The following is an 11,143-nucleotide window of genomic DNA, read 5'->3' on the forward strand; positions in this document are numbered from 1 at the left end:
TGGGTGAGTGGGCAAATGTATGGCAGATGCAGTATAACGTGGACAAATGTGAGGTTATCCACTTTGGTTGTAAAAAAAGGGAGATTATCTGAATGGTGATAGATTGGGAAAGGGGGAGGTGCAACGACACCTGGGTGTCCTTGTACACCAGTCGCTGAAAGCAAACATTCAGGTGCAGCAAGCAGTTAAGAAGGCGAATGGTATGTTGGCCTTCATTGCAAGGGGATTTGAGTACAGGAGCAAGGATGTCTTACTGCAGTTATACAGGGCCTTGGTGAGACCACATCTGGAGTATTGTGTGCAGTTTTGGTTTCCTTATCTGAGGAAGGATGTTCTTGCTTTGGAGGCAGTGCAAAGTTTTACTAGGTTTATTCCTGGGATGGCAGGACTGACATATGAGGAGAGATTGGGTCGACTAGGTCATTATTCACTCGAGTTTAGAAGAATGAGAGGGGATCTCATAGAAACCTATAAAATTCTAACAGGACGAGACAGGCTAGATGCAAGGAGGATGTTCCCGATGGCTGGGGAGTCCAGAACCAGGGGTCACAGTCTCAGGATACGGGGTATACCATTTAGAACCAAGATAGGGAGAAATTTCTTCACTCAGAGGGTGGTGAACCTGTGGAATTCTCTAACGCAGAAGGCAGTGGAGGCCAAGTCATTAAATATATTCAAGAAGGAGATAGATATATTTCTTAATGCCAAAGGGATCAAGGGATATGGGGAGAAAGCAGGAACAGGGTACTGAATTAGACCATCAGCCGTGATCTTTTTTGAATGGCGGACCAGGCCCGAATGGCCTATTCCTGCTATTTTCTATGTTTCTATTCCCCACAACTCCAGCTGCAGGAATAGCCTGCTGCCGGAATGGATGAAAGCGATTTGTGTCGGGTCCGGCACGAACAAAATCGAAGGGCTCGGGCTCGGCTTGGGTTTGGGTCGGCTGTAGTCGGGATTTAATTTTATACCCGAGCCAGGCTTTAACAGCAATGGCGCGAAAGAGAAATTCACTTGTATTGGTGTTTCTGGCTAGACACAAAGAAGAAACACGTATAAATCTTGTTTGTGAGCTCTGACCCAGTGGAATGGTTACAATAGAATTAGTCGACCTCCGGTGACATGACACATGGGGAGTCAAGACCACAGGTCATCCTCAAATGAACTGAGGTCAAATGGATCAGGGTACACAAACTAATTCAGTCCCCATTTTAAAGCCACATATATTCCCAATTATATATTCCTATCTCCCCATTAATCATCGCAGCTGCCAGTATAAACTTGGCAAACATTCTCTCAGTGCAGTTTTACTGTTTAACTAAAGTCCAGTGGTGTGTTGCTGTAGGCTGGGGTCATAGATGACAACATGTCTTTATATAGCGCCTTTAAAAGTCATAAACTGTCCCATGGTGCTGCACAGGAGTATTAACAAACATAATTTGATACATAAGGGGGATAGTAGGACTGATGACCAAAAGCTTGGTAAAAGAGGTACGTTTTAAGGCACATCTTAAAGAAGGAAAGAGAGGTCAAGAGGCGGAGGGGTTTAGGGAGGGGGGAATTGCAGAGCTAAGGACCCAGGCACCTGAAGACACGGCCGCCATTATAGTGGTGCCATTATCATCAGGGATGTGGAAGAGGCCAGAATTAGAGGAGTGCAGATATCTTTAGAGGGTTGTAGGGCTGCATAGGGAGAGGCTAGGCCATGGAGGAATTTGAAAACAAGGATGAGAATTTTAAAATTGAGCTAAATCATTATGCAGGCTATTTGACCATGGAAGTCATCACAGCCAAGCGTGACCACAGTGAGCACGGGGGTGAACAGGACATGAAGTGAGTTACAACAGTTGTGGAATTGGAATCCCAATTCTTTTGAGTGTTGAGAGAGTTCCCATCTGTGTGAAGGGACATGTCTCAGAAAGGGAGCTAAAGGTTACTCGAGCAGTCAGTACCAGCACTAATCTCTGATCGGTACAGAGTAGGGGCATCAATTTAAACCGGAGATCCACGGATGAAGTGATGGGTCCCAACCTTTGGTGTCGTACCTTATCGGGAATGGTGGCAGGAACGACTGATATCAGCTCCCCATGTGTGGAAGGGATTTTCCATCAGTGTCATCCTTGTTTGTTGAGTTTTAGTGAGCAGAGATTCCCTGGAGTTTATCTCCGCAGCAAAATGGGGAGGAAACATATTAACAAATATACACACAGAGAACAACTTTCAACACATTTTTATACCATTAACAGAGTGTGTTTAAACAGCAATATCAAAAAGAAGACTTCTAATAACTCAGTAAAGCATAACTCATTTGTTTCCATTCAAACATTAGTTTAGAGAACACTAGAATATCTTGATTTTCTCCGCTCCCCCTTTGAAGGCATTGACTGGTCGGCCTCCAGCACTGCATCCAAATTGCTACATTGAATCTTTGAGCCTGGACAGTGAGCGCCAGCAGGCCATTTGACCATGGAAGTCATCACAGCCAATCCTGACCACATTCCCACCTGACACGCTCACTCAAGCACTTCCAGTCGGGGATCACCGTGCAGCAATCAGAAACCGAGCAGCAATCTTCCCCTTCCAGCATCCAGAAAAATCGTGTTGCCCCAAACTCACTCCTCCAACGGCAACGGGCCGAGATCATCCTGACTCGGCACAGACTGGATCGAACCTGTGACCTTCCGAACGTGTATGGCTCAGCTCCTGACTGTACTTGGTATACTTAGAGACATCGAGGTGCAATGAAACCACCGCATTGCCAATGGAATTATTCACAGCAATGGAGGTTCGAATGGCAGAAGATGGCAAAAAAAAAAGAGTGTGGGAATTCGGGTGGCAGAAGGCTGCATTCGGGCACCCTTGGGAACAGTCCCGGCCATCAGTGGGGTTGGGGGAGGAAGTCTCACGAGGCAATCAAGGCACGCCCAAGGCTTTCCCATGAGGCCTGGAGGAGCACATCCTGGGCCGCATCCGATCCACGATCTCGTCTGCTGGAGAAACCGGCAATGCTACCCCTCCCTTCCTGAAGCCTCTGACGAGTGTCATCGGGGCACAAGCTGCATCTTTAAAGGAGGATCCCACTGCCTTCCTGTGGGCGTCCCTCTGGTGAGCAGGACACGGCGGAAATGCAGCTGGATTGGGGGAGGGGGGGTTAAATGACTGCTCTCATTTTAACTGTCGTTCCCCAAATCACCGCTCGGGCCTGGTTTCTGCCAGGCGAGAGGAATTACATCGAGGCAAATGGAGTTATGACCCTGGTGGTCAGACAATTGCCCGTAGTGAGGGAGAAAGTAAAACCACTGGCTTATGCTTATGGCCGTTTGCAAAGGGCTGAGAGCAAAATACTCTCTGCGGCCTTGTTTGGGAAACGACGTACAAGAAGCTTGTGGGATGAGAGGATCGTGGATCAATTAAAAAAAAGCCTGAGTCATAGAAAGGGATAACGTGGCATCTTTTATGTTCCCGGTCTTCAAACCCAATGAATTACTTATTGATTTGGGTACTGTGCTGTTTGTGACACTCATTCCTTCACCTCTGACCCTCGGAAGCCATTTTGATTCCCGCAGCGGAGATATTTTGACCAATGAGGAACTTGACGGGGCCTTAAAAAAGTCGAAAGGAGTGTCCGAGTTGCAATTTTCTGAACTGAACTGAAAGCACCCAAAAACTTTAGATCTTTGCCCTCCAAACTTCATTCAAGGGTAAAGTCTCATTCTAGTGGCCTACCACTTATTTGCCAGGTGAGGCCCTCAGTCCGTTCAGAAAGCAGAGCACCACCCAGTGGGAGCTGAGATAAGCAACATTTCACAGTCAGAACAGTGTCTCTTCTCAATTCTAACAGTCGGAGAAAAGGCAAATTAACTCATGGATGATCTTCCCTCTTGTAATCTCACTCACTCATTATAATATCCAACTGTAGTTTGACACTATGGTGTCTGACAATGTTTATTAGTAACCACGCTTCTAACAATTCTTCTATATACACTATTCCAAGCTTCTCGGGTCCCACCGACCCGGCTAGCTGTGAAATGTTAGTCTGGGTTTAATTTCTGGACACCATTTAATACTTTCTTTCCCCAGGTTCCGGTTCTTCCCCTCACACAGCTAAACTGTAAAAAAAAATACATTTTTCCTCACAGTCAACCTAAGTTTTTTGAACATTGAACTTCAGAGGCCTCCCTGACGAGGAAGGGTGACCTGATAAATGTGTTGAAGACCCCAAAAAGGTATTGACAAGATAAACGTCGAGTTGTTTGATGGAGCCATAGATTCCCCAAGAGGGCGTAGGCTCAAACTTAGAAGAGGGAGGGTTTCAACATTGCCTCAGTGGATGCACTCCCAGCTCCGAGTCAGAAGTTCGTGGGTTCAAGACCCACTCCAGAGACTTGAGCACAAAATCTAGACCATGTTGGAAGTGCCGTCTTTCGGATGTGACATTAAATCAAGGGGCCGTCTGTCCTCACAGGGGGATGTAAAGGATCCTGAGGTGCTATTTGAAGAAGAGTAGGGGAGTGCTCTCGGTTTCCTGGTGAACATGTTTCATGTCCACCCGGGAGGGCGGACGGGGCCTCGGTTTAACACCTCATTCAAAGGATAATGGCTCCAACAGTGCAGTGTTTGCAATAACATGCCAAGTTCAGCAGTAGAGTCGAAGACATTAGCTGCATTGGAAATGCAGTTGGACACTAATAGAAGGATGAGCTTGGATGTTCTTGTGTATTTAAGACAGCAGATTGTAAATTAGTTGGCAGTTCCTTGCTCAAATCCCCAAGTGTCTCTTCACACTCCCTTTTCTCTCTGGTTACAGGATGGATTCTTGTCACATTATCGGCTTCATAAAGCAGCTCCCAGGTACAGTCCTCCACGCTGTGCGATGCAGAGGGTCCTTTGGCCTCATTTTTCACCAGTCCGGAAAATGAAATGAGATAACTTTGAGCCCCTGCCAGATTACACGGCTCCTCCTCCACCATACACTTCACTGGGAAATAGCGCTCGATTACAGGCAGATGCAGATCCACTGCAGTTTCCTCCTGAGTTAGTGTCTAAAGTGTAAAAAAAAATGAAAGGCACTCATTAGTCTGTGTGCCAGTTAATACGAAAAGAGCAGCAAGCAAGGGTTTCCGCAGTGGGTCAGTGAGCAAATCTATCATGTTGAGCTGTACAAACTAGAAAGAGCTAGAGTCGATATCAAAATAAATTTTTTTGCATTGTTAATTTTTATTAGAAGAAAATAAATTTTGAATAAAATATATATGTCTAATTATATTTAGTAAAAATAAAAATTAAAAAATATTCTATTAGAATAAAATAAAATTAAAATGAAATACATAACTATACTTATAATTAATTATCTATTATATGCCAATTCTGGTTCAATGTGTTCCTGGAAGGTCATATTACACGGCCCGCCCCACACTCTCACCATTGGGCAGACAACATGCCCATCATCATAGTGCCCCGCCTACCCCAGCCAATTGGTAATTTTATTCAAATTTTATTTTTATAGTTATATGTATATTACAAAAATAAAATGAAAAATGAAAAAAATCTATTAGAATAAAGCCTTCCCTCCTGCACCATCTCTTCAGCCACGCAATCATCTGCTCTATCCTCCTATTCCTATACTCACCAGCAAGTGGCACCGGGAGTAATCCAGAGATTACAACATTTGAGGTCCTGCTTTTTAATCTGCTACCTAGCTCCCTAAATTCTTGTTGCAGGACCTCATCTCGCTAAAACCGCTAATACCTCCTCCCTTTCAATGCTAATTTGTTCAAGTATATCACAATCCCCCTCCCTGATCTCTACACCTACATCGTCCTTCTCCATAGCGAACACAGATAAAAAGTAATCATTTAAAACCTCACCTACGCCCTCCGCCTCCACACACACATTGCCACTTTGGACCCTAATGGGCCCTACTCTTTCCCTGGTTATTCTCTTGCCCTTAATATAGTTACAAAACGCCTTGGGATTTTCCTTTATCTTGCCTGCCAGTATTTTCTCATGCCCCCTCTTCGCTCTCCTAATTACTTTTTTTAAAGTACCCCCCTACACTTTCTATACTCCTCTTGGGCCTCTGCTGTTATCAGCCCTCTGAATCTGCCATAAGCTTCCTTTTTTTCCTGATCCAATCCTTTACATCCCTCCACAGCCAGGGTTCCCTGGACTTGTTGGTCCTACCCTTCACCTTAACGGGTACATGTTGGCCCTGAACTCTCACTATTTCCTCTTTGAATGACTCCCACTGGTCTGATGTAGACTTTCCTACAAGTAGCTGCTCCCAGTCCACTTTGGCCAGATCCTGTTTTACCATATTGAAATCGGCCTTCCCCCAATTCAGTACCCTTATTTCTGGTCCATCTTTGTCGTTTTCCATAACTACCTTAAATCTTACAGAGTTACAGTCACTATCCCCGAAATGCTCCCCCGCTGACACTTCTACCACTTGTCCAGCTTCACTCCCGAGGATTAGGTCCGGTACTGCCCCTTCTCTTGTAGGACTTTCTACATGCTGGCTCAAAAAGCTCTCCTGTACGCACTTTAAGAATTCCGCCCCCTTTAAGCCTTTTGCACTAAGACTATTCCAGTTAATATTGGGGAAGTTGAAATCCCCTCCTATTATTACCCTATTATTTTTACACCTCTCTGAGATTTGCCTACATAGCTGCCCCTCTATCTCTCCCTGACTGTTTGGAGGCCTGTAGTACACTCCCAACCAAGTGATTTCCCCTTTTTATTTTGATGTTCTACCCAAATGGCCTCATTTGAGGAACCTTCCAAGATATCATCCCTCCTTACTGCAGTAATTGACTCCTTGATCAACAGTGCAATGCCACCTCCTCTTTTACAACCACCCCCCCTCCCCCCCCCCCCCCCCCACCACCCCCAGTCACGCCTGAAGATTCTATACCCTGGAATATTGAGCTGCCAATCCTACCCTTCCCTCAACCATGTCTCTGTGATAGCAATAATATCATATTCGTATGTGTTAATCAATGCCCTCAATTCATCGGCCTGACTAGTAAGACTCCTTGCATTAAAATAAATGCAATACTGCCTTGTGTTATTCACTTGTGCCTTAACAGGTCTATATTTGCTCTGCCTTCCAGACTGACTCAGTTTCTCTTCTATATTTGGCTGTGCATCACCCCCTACTGTACCTCCACTCTGTATCCTATTCCCCTGCCAAATTAGTTTAACCCCTCCCCCCCCCCAACTGCACTAGCAAACCTCCCAGCAAGGATGTTGGTCCCGTTCTGGTTCAGGTGCAACCCGTCCAACTTGTACAGGTCCCACCTTTGCCAGAAACAGACCCAGTGATGCAGGAAACTAAAGACCTCCCTCCTGCACCATCTCTTCAGCCACGCATTCATCTGCTCTATCCTCCTATTCCTATACTCACTAGCACGTGGCACCGGGAGTAATCCAGAGATTACAACCTTTGAGGTCCTGCTTTTTAATCTGCTACCTAGCTCCCTCAATTCTTGTTGCAGTACCTCATCCCTCTTTCTACCTAATTCGTTGGTACCAAAGTGAACCACGACCTCTGACTGTTCACCCTCCCCCTTCAGAATGTCCTGCAGCGGCTCCGTGATATCCTTGACCCGAGCACTAGGGAGGCAACAGACCATCCTGGAGTCTTATATAATCAAAATAGAAAAATAACAACTGTAACATTAAAAAAAATTCTAATATAATAAAACAGTTAAAAATTCTTAGAAATGCAATAAAACCATAAAAATAAAAATAAAGCTAAACATTATATTAGAATAAAATTATAAAATATATTATATATAATAAAATAGAAAAATAACAATTGCAACATTAAAAAAAATTCTATTAGAATAAAAAAAAACTGATAAAATATAACAAAACATTTAAAAATTCTTAGAAATGCAATAAAACCATAAAATAAAGCTAAAAATTCTATTAGAATAAAATTATAAAATTTTTCTATTTTATTATATATAATATATAACAATTGCAACATTAAAAAAAATTCTATTAGAATAAAAAATTAGGATAAAAGTGTAATAAAAATCATAAAACATTTAAAAATTATTTGAATAAAATGCAATAAAACAATAAAAAATAAAGCTAAAATTAATATATTATATAATATTTAATAAAAATAGAATAAAACAATATTGCAACGTTTAAAAAAAAATTCTGTTGGAATAAAATGCAATGTTGCAGTTTGGAATTAGAAGTCACTTGGGTTAAAAGCACCTTCAGTGTTACAATGAGCTGACAGCCTGGGCTGGGTTGCAGCTTCTCAGTGATCCAGGTAGCGCTGTCCCGGAGTAAAGCAGCGATCAGCGCTGCTTGCTGAGCCATGTCACGCCCGCAGCCGCCCTGCAGGTAGCTGTCGAGCCTGTCTAGCAGGATGAGAGAGGGCAGGCCGCTGCAGGCACTCTCATGCAAAGATGCCACCGCCTCCAGCAGCTCCTCCGCCGACCTGGGGTAGGCGAACTGGATCCTCCTGAGGCTGCCGGGCTCCAGGCTGAGCAGCGGGGAGGGCAGCGCCTGGAGTGGGCTGGGGGCGAGGAAAAGCACTCGCCCGCCCTCCTGGCCAGCCACCGTGGCTGCTGCCAGGAAGAGGAGGGCGGTCTTGCCGCAGGATTCCTCCCCCAGCAGCAGACAAGCCCCCAGATCCCTGCTGTCCCAATCCCTAGTCACACCTGCCCTGCTATCTCCATCACTGAAGGAACTGAGAACATGCAACAACACCTCAGCCATCCTCATTCAAACTGATTCACTTCCTGGTTCAGAAGTAGCAATATCCTTGAAATGTATCCACTTTCACCCTTCCCCCTATCCCAATGGTCTACAAAAGCAATGAAGTTCTGCTTGAGAAGTCCACTGGTTGGGCAAAAGTTTGGTCTCGAGCTCTATAGAAATATTTAAGATTGGGGTTGCCAATTCCGGTTCAATGTCTTCCTGGAGGGTCTTATTACATGGCCCGCCCCACACTCTCACCATTGGGCACCCAACATGCCCATCATCATGGTGCCCCGCCTACCCCAGCCAATTGGAAAGCCAAAAGACTCTTCATTAACCAATTGGGTGATGCTTGACTGTCAAAACTGCTTTTCTCCTCCAATCTGCAATATTGTTGTAACTAATAAACAGGGCAAAAAAAATGTAAACTTTTTTTAAAAAATCTAGCTTCCCCTTAAATTAGGGTTGCCAGCCCTCCAGGATTGCCCTGGAATCTCCAGGAATTGATCAATCTCCAGAACACGGTTGTGAACTCAGAAAATGATTTTTAAAAATACTTCAAAAAAAAATGTTTCTGAGTTCTCCACATCAGTGTTCTGGACACTGATCAGTTCCGCCAACTCCATGCCAATCCCCAAATCTAACGGAAAGCTAGATCAGTACATAGAAAGGTTACAGCACATATTGAGGCCATTCAGCCCATCTTGTCTGTGCTGGCTCTCTGCAAGAGTAACGCACTTCTAGTCCCACTCCCCTGTCTTTTCCCTGCAGCCCAGCAATTTCTTTTACCAGATAATTATCTGATTCTCTTATGAAGGCCTCAATTGAATCTGCCTCCACCACACTCTCATGCAGTGCATTCCAGATCTTAACCACTCCCTGCATAAAAAGGTTTTTCCATAACTCGCTGTTACTTCTTCTGCCAATCACCTTAAATCACAGTCCTCGGGTTCTGGATCCTTCCATCCACGCAAACAGTTTCTCCTTATCTACTCTGTCCAGACTCCTTACGATTTTGAACACCTCTACCACATCTCCTCTTCATCTTCTCTTCTCCAAGGAGAACAGCCCCAGCTTCGTCAATCTATCCACATACCTGAAGTTCCTCATCCCTGGATCGTGAATCTTTTCTGCACCATCTCTAATGCCTTAACATCTTCCCTAAAGTGTGGTGCCCAGAATTGGACACAATACTCCAGTTGAGGCTGAACCAATGTTTTATGCAGGTTTATCATAACTTCCTTGGCTTTTGTACTCGATGGCCCTATCTGTAAAGCCCAAGATCCCATATGCTTTATTAACCACTTTCTCAACCTGCCCTGCAACCTTCAATGATTTGTGCACATTTATCCCCAGGTCTCTCTGTTCCTGCACCCTATAGACTTGTACTCTTTAATTTATATTGCATCTCCTCATTCTTCCTGGAAAAATGAATCACTTCACACTTTTTTGCATTAAATTTCATCCGCCACTTGTCTGCCCATTCCACCAGCCTGTCTATGTCCTCTTGAAGTTTATCACTATCCTCCTCAGAGTTCAAGCCCAGGAAGCCCATGATGAGGGATAAAGGAATAGAAGGAGGTTTGTGTGGACCATAAACACTGGCATAGACCAGTTGGCCTGAATGAGCTGTTTCTGTGCTGTAAATTCCATGTGTTGTGTCCAATTCTGGGCACCACACATTAAGAAGGATGCCAAGGCTTTGGAGAGTATGCAGAGGACAGGGATGAGGGACTTTAACTATGGGGAGAGACTAGAGAAGCTCAGATTGGTCACAGAGCAGAGACGGTTATTATCAATAAGAGTTCAAAATTATAAAAGATTTTGATACAGTAAATGAGGAGAAACTGTATCCACTGACAGGAGGGCCAGTAGCCAAAGGACACAGGTTTCTGATAATTGGCAAAAGAATTAGAGAAGAGATAATGTGATTTTTTTTAACACAGCGAGTTTTTATGAACTGGAATGCATTGTCTGAAAGGGCGGTGGAAGCAGATTCAATAGTAACTTTCAAAAGGCAATTGGATAAATAGTTGAAAAGGAAAAATATGCAGGGATATGGGGAAAGAGTGGAGGAGGTGGGAAGTGGGAATAATTGATAGCTTTTTAAAAGAGCTGGCTCAGGCACCAAGGGCCAAATGGCCTCCTTGCAGAACTGTTTGCTTATAGGTGGTGCTGTTCAACGTTTGGTGAAAATTCGCCTCTGTCAAATTCACTTTCTGTCCTCTTGCCTCTGACCTATGCAGAGCAGCAATCAACAAAGCCAGGAGAATATTGAATGATGCACGGTCAAAACAGTAGAGCATGAGTTAGAGAAAATTGAGATCAAACTGTACAACATTCTCTGGACAGACCGCACCTCGAGTACTGTGTACTGTTCTGGTCACTGAGAAACACGCAGGACAATTCAGAGCTGGAT

The 11,143-nt window shown here is 44.3% G+C and overlaps 1 protein-coding gene across 1 annotated transcript; it reads right to left on the reverse strand.

The window, feature by feature from the left end:
* Positions 1–2,214: 2,214 nt before the first annotated feature.
* On the reverse strand, positions 2,215–8,937 carry swsap1 (SWIM-type zinc finger 7 associated protein 1). The gene is made up of 2 exons (XM_068020803.1): positions 8,233–8,937; positions 2,215–5,042 (listed from the first exon to the last, which is right to left on the reverse strand). The coding sequence occupies exons 1-2, from the start codon at positions 8,746–8,748 to the stop codon at positions 4,686–4,688; spliced, it is 873 nt and encodes a 290-aa protein (XP_067876904.1). The 5' UTR covers positions 8,749–8,937; the 3' UTR covers positions 2,215–4,685.
* Positions 8,938–11,143: the final 2,206 nt, after the last annotated feature.

This window comes from Heterodontus francisci, chromosome 43 (genome assembly GCF_036365525.1).
Source record: "Heterodontus francisci isolate sHetFra1 chromosome 43, sHetFra1.hap1, whole genome shotgun sequence".
NCBI classification, from domain to species: Eukaryota; Metazoa; Chordata; class Chondrichthyes; order Heterodontiformes; family Heterodontidae; genus Heterodontus; species Heterodontus francisci.